We start from the raw sequence: 21,705 nt of genomic DNA, 5'->3' as shown, positions 1-21,705 counted from the left end.
AGAGCAGCACGACTTGGGTGGGCGGGGTGGGGAGAGACAGCAGCGCGACTTGGGTGGGCAGGGGGGAGAGACGACAGCGCGACTGGAAGGAGGAGGATATGGCAGCACAATTCGGGTGGGCTTAAATCTGGGGTGACTAGGTTGGCCAGGGGGAGAGAGAGAGAGAGAGAGAGAGCAACATGACTCGGGTGGGCGAGGGGGGGAGAGAGACAGCAGCGCAACTCGGGTGGGCAGGGGGGAGAGACAGCAGCGTGACATTGTGTACAGTTTTTATTTACTCCCAATAAGCGGTAATTCTGCCTGGCCTGGAGGAGAAAGAATCTCAGGTTTGTATGTGATGTCATATGTATGTACTCTGACAATAAATCTGGAATCATTCCATGCAAAGGATATGCAACTAAGTACTAAACATGACTAATATACATACCATTGCTATGTCCAAAATATTATGGCACCCTAAAATGAAGGGGACTGTATATAAAAAATGCTGTAGTTGCTACATGGTCAAACCAAAATGTACACAGATACCCTAAAATAAAATTGGGAATGTGCACTTTAATCACAACTTTAAAATGGTGGAAAATTGGAAAATAAAGGAAAAAAAAGTGTCTTTCTCCTAAACATTTTGGAGACCACTGTATATCTTTACCTCATATAGGTACTGAGAGACCTGCTGAGTTTCTCCATCATTTCTCTTTTCACTACAATAACAGCACCTGCAGACTTCATGTTTTACTTCATCTGGGTATTTTTTCACTTAAATGGAAAATGCTTCTTCACATTTACCCCATTCATAACTTAAATATCTCTGCAGTTACCTATTAATTTTATCTTTCTGTGAGAGAAGAATGTTCACCTCAAAGGAGGCTTGACCTTCACTGTATTCCATAAGGGCATAATGGTTTCATTTTGCTTTCAGGACATCTCCAAGTGCTTTAGAGCCAATGAAATAGTTTTAAATTGTACTCACTCTGGTGAGCTGTGACACATTGCAGCATGATTCCACAAACCAAAATATGATTTTGACTTTCTTCTTTTTTTTACTCCGTATAGTTGCCTAACTTTTTATCCGGTGTCCTCAGGACTGAACACCTGCTATGGTTCAGAATCTTCTGAATTTGATTTCAGTCCCTTTAAGCAATTGCCTCACCCCTAACCATGGCTGTCTGTTGGCCCCCACCCACCCAGGGCTGGTGGCAGGACTATTTTGCACCCAAGGCCAGGATAAATGCGGTGGGGGAGGAGGAGAGAGGGTCTGCTGACTGAGCTGAGTGGTGGTTTGGCATATGCTGTACAGGAGGCTCTTAACTAGTGCATCGGTCAAATTGAGATCAGAGACAATGGGGTGGCCTTGGAGCTCGGCCATAAAGCCGGCCAGCATCAGTTGTTTGGAGCCAGCAATCAAGTGGGACAGAAGGTCAGAAAAAAAGTGCAAAGCTGCATGGAGGATTATGGGTAAGGAAGACGGCCATTGTTCCTGCATTGAGCCAACAGCCACCTGCTTCTCTCCCACCGGGTGCGGGGGGCCGAAAGTCACTTTTCCACTGAAGGTAAGAGAGGATGCCCATGGGGATGGGGATGTCTCCCTCTGCAAATGGAGAACTTACAACAGGAAATTAACGTTACTTATGTGTAATGTCATCTACCAAAACAAGTGCTGATTTTTGGAGGTTCAGAATCCTGAATAAAAGGTTAAGCACCTGTATTGCTCATTGGATAAATATTGCCATATGGCTATTTCGCCAAGGTGCTGGGCATAATTCCCCTGCTACTGGATGGAAGTTTTAGTTTTCATTAAAGAATTTATAGCTCATCCTCTTACAATTAGCAATTATGATCACATTCCTTTTCCAATTTTCCCTCAGGTTTTGTTTGCTCATTTCATTCTTCTCATCAAGAAAAAGCTGAAATTGTTATTGTCAGAGCAGCAAGTTCAGCTGCTGTTTGTTTCTGATATTTTATATTATATTTTTTAAAAATGACGCAGTGTGTATCCAATTTGTTTGTATGTATGGTTGTAATGTGCATGAAGGATAAATTATGAATGGATCAATTTCAACTTGCAAAGATTTTACAATTAATTCTTTAATTACATGAACTGAAGTGAAGTGGTGAATGTGGACTCAATTTTCACATTTAAGAAAAAAATCAGACACGTGGTTGGGAGGAGTTGGAGGGCTATGAACTGTATGCAGGTCACTGGGACTTGGCGGAATAATAGTGTGGCACAGACTCGAAGGGCCAAAGAGCTTGTTTTCTCTGCTGTAATGATCTGTGGTTTTCTGATAGTCTTTGCAATTACCATGCTATTTACATGCATTATTATCTGACCCTGTCATGATGAATACAAGTTGATATGGTTTTTTTTTATTTGTGTGAATGTTTATTGTGATATTTAATGATTTAATCCAGCAGAAATTAGTTCCAGAAGTATTTGTATCAGTTACATGCAGATATAATCAGACAGAGTTTAATCTAGACAAGTGTAAGGAATTGCACTTTGGGAGTCCACATGGAAGTGGAAAGAATGTAATAAATGGAAGACCCTTGATGTACAGGGGGATCTTTGTTGTGTGCGATATCTTCATGAAATGACAACACAAGTAGATTGGCTGATAAGGAAGGAAGGGTGCATACTCGCTTTATCAGTTTGGGCATGGAGTATAAAAAATTGAAATGTCGTATTGGTTAAGTTTGGTCTCATTTGGAGGAATCTGTGCAGTTCTGGTCACTGATTTACTGGAAGAATATGGAGGTTTAGGAGAGGGTACAAAAGGGATTCTCCTGAATGGTACCTGGATTAGAAAGTATTCACTATAAGGAGAGGTTGGACAAATTGGAATGTTTTCTCTTGAGCGCTGAGGCTGGGGGAGGATCTAACAGAAGATGTACAATTATGAACGGCATTGAGAGAACAGGCAGTCATAGCCATTTTTCCAGGATGGAAATGTGAACTATTAAGAGTGCACAGATTTTAGGGGGGAGTGGGTGTTGGTTGTGTGGATTTAAAGGAGATTTGCCAGGCAAGTTTTTCTTTTACATTGGTAGGTGCCTTGCACTAGTTGCCTGGGGAGGTGGTAAAAGCACATATGAAAGCAATGTTTAAGAGACATTTAGGCATATGAACATGCAGAGGGTACAGCAATATGCAATTTGTTTCAGTTGGAATTATGGTCAGTGAGCCAAACATCCTGTTCTAATGCTGTACTGTTTGATAATCAACAGGGAATTCAGTGAGCATGTTACCTTATTGCAGGTCAATATGTTAAGGCAGGAAATTATGTAATTAGTACAAATTGAAGCCTGTTAGTTGGTGAAAGAATGGCCTGTTCTTTGAGTTAATTCTATTATAAATCCGTTTTATTTTTGTTTTGGGTTTGACATCAGTTTGGTACCAGATATACCTTGTGTTACAGGTTACAACAATGTAATTTATTTGAAGTAAAAAGATCCCTTTTATATCTTCAAAGAAACTTTTCAACAATTTAGTCTTAAGATATTTTAATAACTACAAGCAGTTTAAAAAGGATTTTCTTCCAACATTATTCTAATTCCTTCCCCAATATGAAAAAAGCACATTGTCTTCAGTTTGGGTTTGCCACATTTTGAAGTTTTGGTTTAACTTCTGCACCTGTGTAATATGGAGTATTTAAGAGGGTAATGTATGTGACCAATCCTGAGTCCAAGGAATTAGAGTATTTTCACTATCAGACCTGTGGTCACCAAGCATGAGAACACAAATTTGGGCTTGGGAAACAGAGCAAATGTTGAAGTATCACATGAAATGCATGAGATTTGGCAGGACTGAAAATTGAACAGCTGCCACTGAAAGGGAGCAGTTGACAAAAACTGTACCCTCTGCCCTGTACTAATCTGCCTGCATTCTTACAATTTAACACCTGGAAACGCAAATGACTGGATTAATGCACAATTTAAACAGCTGTGGTCTGAATGTACCATGTAATGTGTATTCTTGGAGTAAAAGTTACAGTCAAAATATTGTTATGAATGTTTCTAATTCATGAATTATATGAAAAATAACAGTACTTTCTTCATTCAGTTTGAGCATCTTTCAAGTTTTCTTAAACTTCCTGGGAAAAAAACCTTTAATAATATGGATAAAGAGTTCTTGGAGAAGAGGAAGAAGGACCTAAATACGTATTTACAGGTAAACATTTTCAGTCTCTGTTGAAAACTGGCATAGTTAGAGATTAATGCTTTTACATTTCTTGTATTGGGAAACCATTATTACATTAAACAAATCAAGAGTGTAATTATCTGTATAAATGGTAATAATAAACTGGAAAAATTGTAACAAGTAAATGAGGTTGATTGTATAATGTAAGTATTAAACTTTGCATATTTGAATCCTGACAACCCAATAATTAATTTCAGTGTCATAATTAGTGTCCCTTTCAAGAAAGAATTTTGATAATCTAAAATGATCTAATATTAAATTATTAAGATATAGTTCTTCAAGCTGTTGTGTGCTTTTATTTAGTTATTAATCAACCCTGAAGTGATAAAAGCTTGTCCAGCTTTGATTCCATATGTGAATTACTTTCTGGAGAATAAAGCCTATAACAAAGGAAAAGGTGATTTTGCTCGTAAGGTAAGAATTTGTTAGCCAGATTATGTAATACTGCTTAACAGACCTTTTCCATTTGTGTCCACTTCTTAAATTCTTGGCTATATTTGACAAATAGGAATTAATACATTTAACAATTTAATGATGAAACATTATGTTATCCATAGATTTTTTTTTAAAGTATTGCTTCTGTGTCCAGAGCCACTTGCATTACATTATAACATGGCATAAATCATAGATCCTTTACACAAATCTTATTTCTAGAAATTCTAGAAAATGGATGAGTGTCAGTTGTGCCAGATTTCAGAAATATTCATGCATTCTACTCAGGAGTGGATTCATCAGTTCCAAGAGAAATGAAACCTAATGGAGCAAGGACTGAAAACTTCCTATTCCGCTAGTTCCTGTTCCTTGGTGCCTTTCCCCCAGCTCGCGCTCTCTCTCTCTCTCTCTCTCTCTCTCTCTCTCGCTTCCCCCCCCTTTCCCTCTGTCTCCTTTCACAAAGCCAAAATCAGTTCTCACCTCTCCTCTTATCATTTCCAATTAGCACCTTTTTTTGGCCTGGACTCCTCCCCCAGCCAGCCCTGTCTTTATTCTGCAGCCTTCCTGTTCTTTGCTCATTGCTTGAAGGGCTCAGGCCTGAAATGTCAGTAATTATATTTACCTCCTATGGATCCTGCAAGAACAGCTGAGTTCCTCCAATACTTATGTGTTTTTTTTCTAAAATTAGAGGAAACAGTTTAAAGTGAGAGGTCAAAGATTTAAAGGGGACCTGAGGGACAACTTTTTCACAAGGACAGCAATGGGTATGTGGAACAATCAGCCAGAAGAAGTTGTTGTGATGGGTAATATTGCAACATTTAAATGATATTTGGACAGGATCATAAATAAAAGTTTTAAGTGATATGGCCAAACACTGACATATTGGACCACCTCAGGAAGCTGTATGGTTGAGTTGGACTGAAGGCCTTGTTTTTGTGCTGTATAACTATGACTTTAGGTATCACCTATTCCAGCTGCATGAAGCAAATGAATATCAAATGTATCTATCAGTCTCATGGAATTTTGGTCTGAAGAAGATAAACAGGTAAAAGGCAAATAGGTGTGTTCCTAGTATGGTCAGGATTGTACCATTTTGCAGCTGTAATCCTTGTGGCATATTAACCCACGTGAATAGCAAAAAATAAAATCAGATGCAACATTTCACATTGAGTATTTTATTTGAAAATCAGTGGAGTTTCACTTGTCCATCGTGATTCCTAGGACTACTTCCAACCAATCCCCACCTGTCTGCTGGTGGTTAGTAATCCTCCATGCTGAATGCCATTGGAAAAAGTACTATGTACAGTATGAGCAGAGAGTAGAGACAATGAAAGATCTCAGTATCTATCAACAAAAACTGAATGGTATTACAACCCTGACACAAAGGTTGAGCCCTAAAGGATGTAGCTGGTGGGTTGGATCTGCAGTTGGTGTTAAGAAAATCAGCATGAGAATCTGTCCACAACAATAATGGTAGAAATTACAACTGCATTTTTGCAATATGTCATACTCATGCAATTAAACCAATTTGCATGATCTTACCGCTCTGCTAAATAAGATAGTTCAGAATATTGTCACAAGAAGTAGTTGTCAGCCTATTAAGATTAGATCACTGTTATATTTAAGAACATCTTATTCCATTCTAGAATACCTTGTGAATGCTAAAGTGACGCTTAAAAAATACTTGAGCAAATTTTCACACTAACCAAATTGTTTTACAATGGTGTAAACACTGGTATCCCCTCATCTATTATCCTTTTTACACTGAGACTTCAAGCCGGGTATAATCCACCTTACATACGCTTAACCTACCTGTATAAATGCAATGAAGGTGGATTGGGAGGTAATTTCAGATCCGGCTTTTATCCGCCAAGCGAGGTAGTATCAGAGGTGAAGCGGGGCGAGTGTAAAAGAGTGAGCCCTGTTGCCGGGTCCAAACGGGAACGGAATGTAATATCGTCTTATGTGTGCAGCGTAAATGTGGGAATTTTAAATTTAACCCACAGCTACAAACTTGGCAACAGGTTATATTCAAATCTCAACATGTCAAGCAACTGGGGAGATGATGAGGTCTGGGAGCTTCTTAACTCAGAGCACAGGACAAAATAAATGGACAGTTAATGGGAATGGTGAAAGATGGCCTGATTTTCAAAAGGTTGGCTGCATGACTTGGGGACCATGGCTTTGCTTGGGGAAAGGCGCAGGTAATAACCAAGGTGAAGAGTCTGCGGAAAAAAATTAATCAGGACATGGACTATAATGGCAGGAGTGGCAGAGAGCATCTGGACTGGCCATATTTTGACCTGTTTCATTCCTCTCTTGGACAAGCCACTCTGCAACCCCTGTTGCTCTACTGAGCAACATAGAGGATCCAGCTTCCCCTGAGACCATTCTTGTTGCATCTCCCTCCTCCAGCAGCAGTGCTGATGCTGGTGACATTAGCAGCTTGGAGACAGACAGCACCATTAGAAACGATCAAGCTGCGCCTCACGATCAGCCAGGTAATTTTTTTTGTGATTATCATCGTACTCGTGTGTTTTTCTGAGATGTTTGCCCATAAGGGTCCATCTTGCTAATGTCGCTTGTGTTCTCTAGGATGCCAGCTGCAGCCAAAAAAACAGAAATTAAGTGCAGGTAGTTACAATGGAAATAAAGGATCTGCTGCTGTCAGTGGACCGTGATGATGTGGAGAGGAATCGCCTTTATTTGGATAGACAGAGGGACCATGAGGAGTGGATGAGGAGAGGTGTGCAGGAGGCAGAGATGGCGGCACGAGAGGCTGATGGACAGGAGTACGCAGATCAGATGAATGGGTTTAGTACTATGCTCCAAGATATTCAGCGTGACCTGATTTCACTCATGGCTGCTCCTGTACCACAGCGTCCAATGTCCTGCTCCCTCTCCTCACCACCAAAATCCTCCTGCATCCCAGAGGCATTATTATTCTTCCCCACATGAGAATAACAGCCTCGATCAGACAGATGAAGCATACGAGTCATTTATTCCACCTTCTTCATCCTCCTTTCTCCAACTGCTGGCAATTTTTTTGATAGCATGAACATGCCATTCACACGAATGTAACATCACATGCTTCATAAAGTTGAATACAATGCGCAAAAGATTTATTTGCGTTCAAAGAGTGCAAACTATGTACATGATAACATAAGTGCCTGCTGTTCAACTGTCATTATTGGGTATAGTGCAGTGTCACTTCCCAGAATATATGTTTTAGATCACACGAGACATCAACACTGCTGTGCCTTACACCCCTCCTCTTTTGCTCCAGGAAATCGGATTGCTGTGTAAAAGGACTCACTGACCCGACATTTACTCTTTTCACACTAAAAATTCGCATTATTGCCATACACACAACCCGTTTCTGGAATCTGGCTTGCTAGATCACACAGAACAGAAGAAATGCCAGGTCAGTGAATCCTACACAGCAAGCCGGCTTCCCGAAGCAAAAGAGGTGGGACGTATAGAATAGCAGCATTGGTGCCTTGTTTGGATCCGACAACATAGCTTGCCTTTAATTTACCTGCTTGCCTCTGATACTATCAAGCTTGGCAGATAAAAGATGAGTTTGAAATGATCCCCCCCCCCACAATCTACCTTTGTTGCATTTATACCGGTAGGCGAGGCATATTAAAGGCGAATTATACCCTGCTTGAAGTAGAAGTGCAAAAAGGGTAATTGATTGCATGATTTTCAGATCTGTTCACCACATCATGGGGAATGAAGCAGTCATTGCATATTTACAACATTCAGGAAGAACTGATAATATTCATATCATATGAGTAGAGGGCAATTCTTATTTCCAGTAAGAAATATTATTTGTTGCTTTTCATATTCAGTAACCTTGCCATCATGAAGTTTTTCGCCATCAACAATTTTAGGGTCACCATCGGCTAGATGTTTTGCATTGCTTGTCATGCTTTTAAATCTCTTGCAGGTGGATCAGTGCAATCACCTAATAACCCCCCAAGTAGTTGAACATATCCTGAACAAAGAGCTGTTTTATTAGCACTCCATTTACTGCTTTTCATACTTACTGCTTCCACCAGCACTTGAACCAACTAAAGAATTTACTGCAAGAATTCCTAATTCCTCTTACTCGATCATCTGGCAACATAAATGTAGTAGGCACACATAAATAGCATTGCTACTGTTTTTAAAAATTGCTTTCTATGATCCGCATTTTCCTGATTTGCACATCTATTGTTGATCATTCACACCCATTAGTTCTAACTCTAAACCCAGAATGACCATGAGGGTACCTGAACTGCTAAGCTCTTTGACTGCTGAGTATTTTCAACAATTTTTTTTTTCCAAATTTCCAGCATCTGTAGTTTTTGGGTATAATTTATATTTCAACGTTTGGCAAAAAAAAAAGTGATTTGTGCTGACCAAATAAGTTGGCCTTTCATGGAGAGTTTTCACCAACTAAGTTAAAAGTAAGGTACAAGCTTTGTGGAATGATTTGCCAGAATAGGTCATCTGGATAATAAGGAAATTGAAGGACTTCAACGTTACTGTTATAAAACATACAATTTGATTTGCAATATTTGTATGAAACACGGTTCCTATAATTTAGTACATTCTATGCATCATGTTTTGCAGATGGACACGCTTGTAAATCCCTTTCGAAACTCAATGAGAAATGTTTCAAATGTTGTGAAATCCATTCCAGACAGTTTGGCAGAAGGAATGACAAAAGTATCAGACAATATGGGCAAAATGTCTGATAAGCTTGGACATGAAATAAAGAATACATTTTTAAAGGTATTTCAACAACAGCTTGCATTCATGTAGCAGCTTTAGAAAGGTTCAGCAACTTATTAAAATTTGACATCAAGCCACATAAGAGCAAAACTTAGTCAATGAAGAAAGCTGCAGGGAGTGACCTATTAGAGGAAAGGAATGGTGAGGATGAGAATATAAATTAAGAAGGTTAGGATGAGGCACAGTTGCCACTGGTGAAATTAATGGATCTGATGTGCCAAAGGGTAGAATTACAATGCAAAAATGTTGGTGTGGTGGAAATTAATAAGGTTTCTTTCTTAAGATTTGACAGAGAGGTTCATGGTATGAAAAGTGATCATTTACCACTTTTACACAGCATTTGAAAGCCGGGTATTATCTGCCTTTTGAGCGCTGTGTGAATGCATCAAAGGCGGATTGAGGGTTCTAAATGTACCCTGCTGCAATCCACCAGGGTAGGTAGTATCAGAGGTGGAGCATATTGTTGTGGGACCAGTCTAAAATGGGTGACCCTTTTGCTGGGTGGAAACAACAAGGGAAGATGATATAGTCATTTTGGGTTCAGAAAAGGTTCATAGACATGGGTGCACAGCGAGTAGAGCAGGGGACTACTAGGCGCATAGAGTGTGAATGTCGGCACCGCCTGCGTTAATCAGATTCGGTGGGTCTGGACACAAGGGTTTGCAATTGCACATAGCTTTTATTAATGCAACAATTTGTTGAAGATAGTGGCAAAATGTTAATGGGAATAAATGCACCCAATTTGTAAAGAAGCAGGGGAAAATGTTACAGAAATAAAACTCATGTGCACTTTTTATTAAAGAGCGTGGGAAAATGTTACGGGAATAAATGTGCACAATTTATAAGAGCGTGGGAAAATATTAAACAGTACACAGTTACTTTACTGTTTAACATTTTCCAACACTCATTTATAAATTGTGCATGTTTTATTCCCGTAACATTTTCCCACGCTTCTTTATAAATTGTGCCGTGTTTTATTCCAATTAACATTTTCCCACACTCTTCTATAAAAATGTGTTAATAAAAGCTATGTATGGTTGAAAACCCTTCTGTCCAGACCCACCAAATCTGATACTTTTCTCAGCACAACACAATGTCATACTTGGTGCCGACATTGTTGTGCTACATGTACTGCCTCTTTTGCTTCAGGAAGCTTGTTCACTATGTAAAGGACTCATTGACCTGACTTTTCTTCTGTGTGGACAAGCAAGCTGGCTTCCAGAGACAAGCCATGTATATGACAATACCACCACTTAGTGTAAAAAGGGCTTCTGTCCCTTGTCTGAAGGGAGGTGGGGTGCAAAATGAAGTTCCAGAAATGGAGGAAATTTTGGTAAGATCTCCATCAACTCAATGGAGGAGAGACCATGCTTCCTGAAAAAGGAGGACATTTTAGATGTCTTGGAGTGTAAAGCCTCATCGCCAAAGCAAATGTAGAGATAGAAAGTGTAGAAATGGATGACTTCTTTTTTCAAGAGACAGGTGGAGGAGGTCTAGTTGCTGTGGGAGTTAACAACCCTCTTCCAAATGCTTTTCTTTTATATTTTTCTTTCATGAATTATGGTGTTACGAATAAGATTAACCTATCTAATTTTTTTGCTGCAGGTTCCTCCATTAAAGCCAGAGGAAGGTAGTGAACATATTCGTGTTTCTGCCCAACTGGATGATAATGTGCGTTAATTTTTTGTGTTTAACATTGTAGGAAATCAATGGTTCTCAATATATTAACATTTTTCAGATCTAGTTGCTGTTGATATTTTTTTTTTTGCAAAGGAATTACTTTGGCCTGTGGATTTTTAAAAAATTTTTCAACTTCTGCTTTGGAATGTTGGTTAAGCTAAGTGTACCTAGGATCCTTTCCTTTCACCATTTTCAAAAACAAAGTTTGTGCTTAAAGTTCATATTCTAACAATTACAGGAAAGTGACATAGCAAGTAGAGGTGCTGGCACACAGCTCCAGTAGCCCAGGTTCAATCCTGACTTTTGGTGTTGCTTGTGTGGAGTTTGCACCTTGTTCATGTTGCTGTGCTCCAGCTTCCTTACACATTCCAAAAATATACAGTTTGCAAGTTAACTAACCACTGTAGGTTGTGCCTAGTGGGCATATAAATAGTAGAATATAGGATAGGGTTAGGGGGTGGGGTATTGTGAGTGGGAGTTGATGAAAATGCAGGGAAAATAAAATCAGTTGGTGTTGATGTAAAAATGGGTGCTTGTCATTCGGTGAGGGCTCAGTGGACTAAATAGCCTTTTTCTGAGAGAGGTATTTCCATTTATTATGATGCTATCATTGGTGTAGTGAACTATTGATATCTTAGAACATCAAGTAGATTTTTAATAAATAGCCTTTGTAAAGCAGATACAGGAGTAGAGGAGCGAAAATATTATGTTAGGAGTCAATGGGTTGAATGTGGTGGAAATGTTCTAAAGTGCATCTATTTCAAATGCAAGGGGTATTGTAGTAAAGGCAGACAAGCTGAGAGTGTGGAGTGGCATGTGGCATTATGACATTGGCCATCAGTGAAAGTTGGTTTCAGGAAGGGCAGAACTGGCAGCTCACTGTTTGGGGCTTCCTTTGCTTTCGACGCGATAGAATGGAGTGGACTCCTTCCCCTTTCATCCCCCACCCACCATTCTGTCATATCTAAAGCAGAATGCTCGAGAGGGAAAATATCACAGTTGTGCTCAGACAGACCAGAGGGATTGTCTACTGAGAGCATATGGGTGGAGCTGAGGGATGGGAAAGGTATGACCACACTCATGGGATTGTATTATACAACAGTGAGAATTGGAAGAGTAAATCTGTTGAAAGATACCAGACAGCTGCAGGAAACATAAGGTTGTGATAGTAGGAGATTTAATTTTCCACATACTGACTAGGACTCCAATACTGTAAAAGAGCTGGATGGCTTGGGGTTTGTCAAAATATGTTCAAAAAAGTTTTCTAAATCAATATATAGAGATAACAAATAGAGAGAGTGAAATATTGCATCTCGTATTTGGGAATGAGACAGGACAGGTGACAAAAGTATGTGTAGGGGAACATTTTGGGTCCAGTGATCATAATGCTGTTAGTTTCAAGTTAATTATGAAGGGTAGGTCTGGGCCTCGGGTTGAGATTCTAAATTGCACCACCAGATTCAAGAGCAGTTGCTACCCCTCCACCATCAGACTCCTCATCGACAAACTCAATCAGAGATTCGTTTACTTGTACACTTATTGATTTTCTTTTGTCCTCTCTGTTTGTTTACATCCATTATCTGTTCACAGTTCTTTTGTTTGTTTACACTATCTACAGTTTCTTTTTTGCACTACCAATTAGTGGTAATTCTGCCACGCCTGCAGGATAAAGGAATCTCAGGGTTGTATGTGATATTATGTATGTACTCTGACAATAAATCTGATCTGGAAAATAAAATTATAGAAAGGTCAATTTTGAGGAAATGTGAAAGAATCTAGAATGCGTAGATTGGGATAAATTGTTTTCAGGCAAGGATGTCCAAGGTAAGTGGAGGACCTTCAAAGGTGAAATTTTGAGAGCACAGAATTTGTATGTTCCTGTCAAGATCAAAGGCAAGGTTAGCAAGCATAAGGAGACTTGAATTTTGAGGGATATTTGGGATCTCGTTCAGAAGAAGAGAGAGGTATATAACGGGTATAGGCAATATGGAGCAAATTAAGTACAGTACAATTCCAATTATCTGAAATAGGATTCTCCGAAATCCTCAATTATCCAATTTTTAAAAAAATTTATATAAATAAGGATATTCAAAACAAATCAGAAATCCTCATTTATCCGACAATTTTTCGGAGATGAACTGACCTGGTTCCTTGGGCTTCCAGGCAGGAGTGGAAACCTTGGACTGTCAGCAGGAGCGGGGCCTCAGTGGGAAGTCTCTGTGATCGGCGGCAGCAGCATTTTTTTTTGGTTGAGAATTAAACATTATTTTAATGCTTAAAAAGCCTTCCCTTTTTTTGTTTGTTGTTCAAACACTGTTGCGAGTAATTTGCTGCTACTACTGGGCTGTTTTTAAAAAAAAAACCAGTTCTCTGAAAAAAAATATTTATCCGACAGGCCTGGCCCCAACTCTTTGGATAATCAGAGTTGTACTGTACTTGAGAGTAAAGAAAGTGCAAGAAATATCTCAAGAAAGAAATCAGGAAGGCTAAAAGAAGACATGAGATGGTTTTGGCAGACAATGTGAAGGAAAATCCTAAGGGTTTCTACAGGTAAAGGTAAATAGAGACCAAAAGGATAGAACGGGACAAAATTGGTCCCCTTGAAGATCAGAGTGGTCCATTTATATGGAGCTGAGAGAGATCTTAAATGTGTTTCTTTTCCACCAGTATTCACTCAGGAAAAGGCCACAAAGTCATGGGAAGTAAGGAAAACAGTGTGGTCATGGAACCTAAAGATGAGGAAGTGCTTGCTGTCTTAAAGCAGTGATTTTCAAAATGCCCCCCTAAACAGACATTTCACCTTAAGCAAACTCTATGCCATAAGTGCTCTGTGATTAGTAAGGGATTGCTTAAGGTGGTATGTGAGTGGAAATGAAAAAGTTTGAAAAACACTGTTTCAATCGTACCTAATTGACTCATTATGTGCACGATTTCATAATCCAAAGGAAACGGGCCAACGTCAATTTTTCTCAAGCAAATTATTTTAGTAACAATTGGGTTTAGAGTAGTACCACTCACTTACCACCTTAAGCAATCCCTTACTAATCACAGAGCACTTATTGCATAAGGATTGCTTAAGGTGGAATGTGAGTTTCAGAGGGCAGTTTGAAAACCACTGTCTTAAAGCAAATAAGGTTGGATAAATCCCCAGGGCCTGACAAGATACACCCTCAATCCTTGAGGGAGGTTAATGTGGAAATTTTTAAAATATCCTTAGCCACAGTTGTGGTGCCAGAGGATTGGAGGGGAGCTCACATTCTTCCATTATTTAAAAAAAGGCTCCAAATGTAACCCTGGAAATTATAGGCCGGTGAGCCTGATGTCAGTAGTAGGTAAATTATTGGAAGGTGCTCCAAGAGAGCATATATACAATTATGTAGATAGCCATGGACTGATTTGGGATAGTCGACATGGCTTTGTGCATGGTAGGTCACGTTTAACCAACCTTAGAGTTTTTTCAGGAGGTTACCAAGAAAGTTGACGAAGGAAAGGCTATGGATGTTGTCTACGTGAACTTTAGTAAGGCCTTTGACAAGGTCCTGCATTGGAGTTTAGTCAGGAAGATTCAGACGCTAGGTGTTCATGGTGAAGTAGTGAACTGAATTCAACAACAATGGCTTGGATGGAAGAAGCCAAAGAATAGTGGTGGATGATTGCTTCAGGGATTAGTGCTGAGACCATTGTTGTTTGTCATCTATGTCAATGATCTGGATGATAATTATAGCGCAATCAATGACCACTTGCAGACACAAAGCAAGTAGTCAAAGGCTTTATTCATCAGAAGACCTAGACGTGGCTCTGTAAGCTGCTGGCACACATCCAAGGCAGTTATGAGGGAGGAGACAAGGGCTCTCAGCCTTTATTTGGGGATCTTATGGGGAGGGGCTACAGGTACAGATGGCAGGCCAGCCTACCCAGCCCAGTGAGGACATGTTCGCAGTACCTGCAGTTTGAAATATATTTTGTGCCCCCCACAGTTAGTGTCACAGTACATCTGAGGATTTCCACAGAGAGGGATTTAGAGGCTAGTGCTACCTTTCACTTGGCTGGGGACACAGTTAGGGAATAACATTTGGCTGTGCCTGGGTGCATGAAGCTCTCAGTGCTTCCCATGTTGGACAGGCAGCCAGTGGTGTGGCCGTTTACCTCAATGTCCATCATCAATCGCCCAAGCTGGTGTGGTCTACTCTAGTCCAGCACGATGGAAACCAATGTCAGATCACTGTCCGAGTCACTGCTGCGATGACGTTGGGTCAGCTGTCACACACGGTACAGCTAGAGTGGGGCTTAGAGCGACATACCTGGCATAGTGTCCTTTCCTCCAGCAGTTTGAGCAAGTCACGCTACAGGCTGCATAGTACTTTTGCGGGTGTTTGCTTTGGTCGCAGTAGTAACACCTCATGTGCTCACCGGTGGCAGCGGCAGTCAGGAGCCCCAAGTCCCAAGATAGTGTCACCCGTTCTCGCAGCCACGTGGCCCACTGAGTAGGCCTCCACATTCTATTCAGCAATCTCCATCGCTCGGGCCTTCTGCACCACTTATGTAGGGACCAATTGCCTTTCTCCAGGAGTCATTCCCTTATGTGATCAGAGTGGAAGCCAGTGACTAGCCCGTCGCGGATGAGCTCCTTCTGGTAGGTTGCCACAGTCACGTCCTGGCACCTGCAGTCTCGCCCCCAGCTCCTGCATGGCCCTCATTGACAGACTCTCCCGGACCCTGGCGTTGGGAACCAAGCTGGAAGCACATGTTCATCGCGTTCCTTGGGGCTTCGTATTGCTATCTGAGTAGGGCCTGCCTTTTCATATCCAGTGCGGTCACAAATTATTTGCTACGCTCGGTGGCCCGTAACTGAGAAGAACAGTTCAGACCGATCACCATCAGCTGTGATTTCATGGTGCATCAAGTAGGCCTTCAAACAGAGTAGCCACATACAAATTTTACAGAGACCTCTGGTTCCTTTGAATCGATCTTTAGCTTCTCCAGTCAGATTGTCTTGTCCATGGCACTTTAAACTTCTGATTAATAAATTGTAGTGTGATCAATGACCACTCACAGACACGAAGCAAGTAGTCAAAGGGTTTATTAATCAGAAGATCAAGACATACCTCTGCTGGCTCTCGTCCAAGGCAGGTATGAGGGAGGAGACTAGGGCTTTCAGCCTTTATGAGGGGATCTTATGGGGAGGGGTTACAGGTACAGAAGGTAGGCCAGCCTGCCCAGCCCAGTGAGGACATGCCCAAAGTACCATGTTCCACCACAATAATGTGGTAAATTGGATCACCAAGTTTTCAGATGACATGAAGATTGGAGGTATTGTGGACAGCAAAGAAGTTTTTCAAAGTTTGCAGAGGGATCTGGACTAGCTGGAAAAACGGGCTGAAAAATGACAAATGGAATTTAATGCAGACATGTGAGATGTTCCAATATGGAAGGACAATCCAAGAAAGGACGAAAACCGTAAATGGTAGGCACTGAGGGAGCGGTAGAACAGAAGGATTTGGGAATACAGACACTGTACACAATTTTCTGAAAGTGGCATCACAGGTGAATAGGGTTGTAAAGGGAGCTTTTGACATATTGTCCTTCATAAATATTGAGTACAAGAGTTGGAATGTTATAAGACATTGGTGAAGCCAAATTTGGAGTGTTGTGTGCAGTTTTGGTCACCTAACTACAGGAAAGTTATCAATAGGATAGAGTGCAGAGAGTTACTAGGATGTTGCCTGGACTTAAGGAACTGAATTACAAGGAAAGGTGAAACAGGAGCGTAGAAGAATGACGAGAGATTTGATAGAAATATTTAAAATGAAGGGGGGGGGGTGGACAATGTAAATGTAGGTAGGCATTTTCCACTAAGGGTAGGTGAGAAATAAACCAGAGGACATGGATGATGGGTAAGAGGGGAAAAGTTTAGGGAGAACATGAAGGGGAACTTCACACAGAGAGTTGTGGGGGTGTGGAACCAGCTTCCATATGCAGGCTCAATCTTAACATTTAAGAGGAATTTAGACCGGTACATGGATTGGAGATGTGTGGAGGCCTATGGATTGTGTGCAGGTCAGTGGGACTAGGAGAAAAATGGTCGGCATAGATTAGAAGGGCCGAAGAGACCTGTTTCTGTGCTGTAATATTTTCTGGTTCTTAAGAATTAATAACCATTTCACAAGTGTACATAAATCTCTAATTCATAATTATCAAGATGTTTTGAATGTAAATCAAGATTGTATGCTTAGCTATCTTGAAACCTTTTACAGGTTGATGATAATATTCCTCTGAGAGTTATGCTGTTGCTCATGGATGAAGTATTTGACTTGAAAGAAAGAAATCATTGGTTAAGAAGGAACATCAAAAACTTGCTTCAGCAGCTTATCCGAGCTACCTATGGAGACACGATCAACAGGTTTGTGACACCAAATTGTCTCAATTTTTAATGCAATAAATTGATGCGTATCCTCTTTAATCTCAATCTTACAGTTAGTGTAATAGGTGTTATGTAATGAAACTCAAGAAAAATAGAATTTCTGTAATAGTGTTTAGTTCTGCGAAATGCTGTTTTTACTATGTTGATGTAGTAAGAGTTGCTGTCCTGTCAGGAAGAAGCAACATTATCCATAGCAATTTTTATAAAAAGGTTCTTGTAATTTAGTTCACATTTGTGTTCACTGCTTGTTTTGTTTCCTCCTTGCCATCACCCCACCCCCGGCACACCAGTACTTTCAAGGGCATGGAACTGCTTTGGAGGGAGGGCCATATTGGCAATCAGAATCCCCTTGTGCAATCTTACCAGTGCCAAACTTCCTTGTTGCTGACATTCTGATTGCTTGTGATGGAGCAGCAGCCATTTGCAGTTTCCTATCATTTGTGATGGGAGGTCTGTCCACTGAAAATATGCTGGGTTAGATAAGATTCAGCAAACTCCATTTGGTTCACGGCTGCATGAAGGCCAGTTTGTTTCAGATCATTTATATTTTATAGTTAATTGAAGTTTACCTGATTTTCTTTTGTGCATTTAGCTTGTTTTGATTTTTAAATGTTATATTTTCATGTTGTTTATGAATGGTGCTTTCATAGTTTGACTGTTGTTAAAATCTGATTATACATAAAGACGTTTGTCAAAGGTAAGTCTGGGATCGTGGCCTAGACGTGCCTCTATTTTCTAATGCACCCAATTTACATTTTATCTCCTACATTAAATTAATAAACCTCATGGTCAATTGCTTCTGGGATTCTGGAAAATAGAATATTTCAAATATATTTGGCTTCAATCGCTCGCTTCACATATTGAGCGTGATGTTAACGTCTAATTGCCATGTTTATTAAGGATAAAAGATTAAATGTTTTAAGTTAGTAAATGGGTTGGCTTAAAGTATCAAAAAACAAAGGAAAAATATATTTAAACGTTTTTATTATATAGTTGTCAAATAAGGTATTTCCCAAATTCCTTTGGTGGTTAACAAAAACAATGGCCAGAAACTGCATCTTGCAGTAAATTCAGGCATTACTGAATTCTTACTTAAAGTTTCTTTTAAAGCTGCTTATTCTTTATTGAAGCAGACTGAATGGAACCACACTATGGTCAGTTATCATGCACCCCTGAAATGGTACTGGAAGATGATGAATTAATTGACCTGCATCTTTCAGAATAACTTGACAAGTTTTGTTTTCAATTCTGATACTTCTCAATTTCTAGAAAAATAGTGGACCATGTTGATTGGATGACTTCGCCAGAACAAGTTGCAGAAACTGTAAAACGATTCAGGTATTTAGCAATAAATAATTATCAATGTTTCTTGAATTAATTTTGGTTTCATAACATTTTGAAAATAATTATTTGTTTTGCCTGCAGAGATTCTTTTTGGCCCAATGGCATCTTAGCAGAGACTGCACCGTGCAGGGAAAAAGCTGTAAGAATGAGGTCAAGAGTGGCAGCTAAGACTAAAATGTTAATGATTATGCCAGGTAAGAGATTTTTTATTAATTCTGAAGACCAATTTATTATTTTTGCATGAATGCTTGAGTTAACATTCAATCAGCTTTTGGTGATTGGAGACATGGTATTAAATACAAATTAGGAACTGAGTGGAATTCCCATAGAATAACAGAAGTCCTTCCTCATTGAGATGGATTTGGACTCGGGTTTAAATAAACAATGCATCATTCTTTGTGCCACCCGTCAAACTCTATTTCTTGTGCTAAACAAGTTTGAGAGGCTGTGGTCGTTGTGCAGAATGGGAAATGCATTCTATATTTAAGTTGTATAACATACATTGTTGAAGCAAATAGAATCATGTTACGCATCACTGAATTTTCCTGCTGCCCAGAGAGATAATTTTCCTATTTCAAAATTTAGCTTATTAGGAAGAGAGGAATTGTTAAATTAATCCTGTGGACTGAACTGTACACTAATTTTTTCTGTTGTAATATTGCCTTGATTCTACTTTCATTGAATTTTTTTTTCCCCTCCAGATGAGCTAAAACATATTATTGGAGCTGAAACCACACGCAAGGGTATTTTACGAGTCTTTGAGATGTTTCAACATAACCAACTGAACAGAAGATTAGTTTATGTGTTTCTAGAAGGCTTACTTGAAACCCTTTTTCCACAGTATAAATTTCGTGAGCTTTTCATCAAATTGCATTCACGATCACAGCGGATGCAAAAATACAAGCAAAAGTCTCAATCAACTCAAATTGCTTCCTCTCAAAAGAGGTGACGCTGCCAAGCTTGAAAACTGTGCTCTTGAGGACAGGATCTTAGGCACCTTCTTGTTCAGTCTATGTTTTGGCAATTTCTCTGGGGTTGTGAAAGCCAAGTTCCAGTTACAATGCCATCTTCATACAAGCCTCCAGAGCCATAACTCAGTGGCTGACTTCGGAAGACATCATTGTCTGCCGTGTTTGACTTCTAATGCACTTTTTTTGCTCATACTACCCCTGTGTATCATAAGTGGTTTATATTTATTAAATGTTCATTGTTCATCAAGAAAATTTACACTCATTTGTAATAGAAGAGCTGTTGATGCATGGTCCAACTGCTGCATCTTGTGGCCATCTTCTTGTTGGCATCAGAACCAATAATACATCTTTTAATTTGTCTTGTAGACAGTTAGTGGGAGTAGCAGCAATATCGCATAAAGATAGAGCAAAGCACAATTATAAATATTTGCATTGGAATAGAAACTGGTGTTTATCCTGTTTGGAGGTGAATTCTGCAAAAATCGAAACAGCTGCATGATTGGGAGAATATGAACATTAAGTGAAATTGGTTTAAAAAAAACATAAAAACACTACAAATGTGAAAGATCCTCAAGCAAGAAATAAACATTCCTACAAAGAGGAATGGTACATTGGGAATTTGAGTAAAATGAAAACTTGTTCACTGAACTGAGAGAATCACAATTTTGGATTATCTTCCACCCCATATGCCTGCACTCCCCAAATAGCTGAATAGAGCAGTTTTTTGTGTACATGTCTGTACTTGATCCATTATTCAAGAAATTACTGAGCCGTGTATTTTCATACAACTGTAAAGCCTCCAGACAAGATTGTAGATTTTAATGTACAGAAATTTTAATGTACTTCAAAGTCAGAATGTCCAAAGTAACAAGTGAGTTGTCTGATTAGGATTGATCAGAATAATGTTGCCACTCTAACAAGTGTAATTGAAATTAGCCTTAAATGTCCTGTCTAAACAATAGTTTTCTCATTTTAATCTGGCCAGACTTTTTCTGAATGCTGGTTTTCACTTGTGCCACAGAAATAAAGTGCCCATTTCTGCAATTGTCAGGAAGTGATAATTTGTAAAATGCAGTGTGCATATTACCAAATCTTAATTCTGATATATCTGCATTTTAAAAAAAACTAATTTAAATAGACCCACCCAATACTTTATACTGAGATTTTAATTTTGTGCAATATTTTCTTTAGCGTATATGCATTAAAATAAATTGTGTAATGAAAAATTTTAATGTTTTGAATTGTATGTTTAGCAGTTTTCCTAACCCAACAACTTGCATCTTGTTGCTGATGCACATGTTTATTTAAGGACTTGTTTTAAAAGTCTCGGTTGTCACTCCTTGTATAAGACTCACTTGTCATGGATGAAATTTCCTCATCCAAACACGGCTTGTAAACTACGGGGGGGGGGGGGGGAATCTAAGAGCACATGGTAAATAGCTGTTAATGAATTTGTGCATTTCATTGTACAGTGTCAACAGTGTGCCTAATTGTACTGTCAACTTTTCTTATTTCTGTAATGAAAGAACAAATGTCAATCAGAATGTCTTGGTGGTTTTTAATAGACTGAAGAGGACTCTAAATTTGAGTTTGCTTTGTGCTATTAAAATGTTCAATCGGACAGATAAAAGGTATCACACTAAATAAAAGTATTAATTGAAATATGTTCTTTGTTTTTGTATCCATCAATCATTCAGTTTATCTCTACCTTTAAACTTCAGCATTAATGATACAATATTTATATTGCTTTTGTTTCCTTCCTCAGACAAAACTGCCCAAAGATGGCATTTAACAGTCAGTCAAGCAGCACAGAACAGACCCTTCGGCCAAATTGCCTCTGTTGACAGTTATTTCAGGCTAGTCCCTTTCACCTGCAT

At 39.4% G+C, this 21,705-nt stretch overlaps 1 protein-coding gene across 14 annotated transcripts in view; it reads left to right on the top strand.

Moving 5' to 3' along the window:
• snx13 (sorting nexin 13) overlaps window positions 1-21,490 on the top strand; it is a 206,626-nt gene extending 185,136 nt beyond the window's left edge. For all 14 annotated transcript variants that reach the window (XM_069913813.1, XM_069913808.1, XM_069913812.1 and 11 more), the window contains 8 exons: window positions 4,061-4,168; window positions 4,502-4,612; window positions 9,251-9,412; window positions 11,018-11,083; window positions 17,347-17,492; window positions 18,783-18,851; window positions 18,939-19,051; window positions 19,559-21,490. In XM_069913813.1, coding sequence (XP_069769914.1) covers window positions 4,061-4,168; window positions 4,502-4,612; window positions 9,251-9,412; window positions 11,018-11,083; window positions 17,347-17,492; window positions 18,783-18,851; window positions 18,939-19,051; window positions 19,559-19,806 — 1,023 coding nt within the window. In that variant the 3' untranslated portion in view covers window positions 19,807-21,490. The remainder of the gene's footprint in view (window positions 1-4,060; window positions 4,169-4,501; window positions 4,613-9,250; window positions 9,413-11,017; window positions 11,084-17,346; window positions 17,493-18,782; window positions 18,852-18,938; window positions 19,052-19,558) is intronic.
• The last annotated feature ends 215 nt before the right edge of the window (window positions 21,491-21,705 follow it).

Source organism: Narcine bancroftii, chromosome 1 (assembly GCF_036971445.1).
Source record: "Narcine bancroftii isolate sNarBan1 chromosome 1, sNarBan1.hap1, whole genome shotgun sequence".
Lineage (NCBI taxonomy): Eukaryota > Metazoa > Chordata > Chondrichthyes > Torpediniformes > Narcinidae > Narcine > Narcine bancroftii.
The sequence above is the reverse complement of the archived record's forward strand: the minus strand, read 5'-3'. Positions and strand labels throughout refer to the sequence as shown.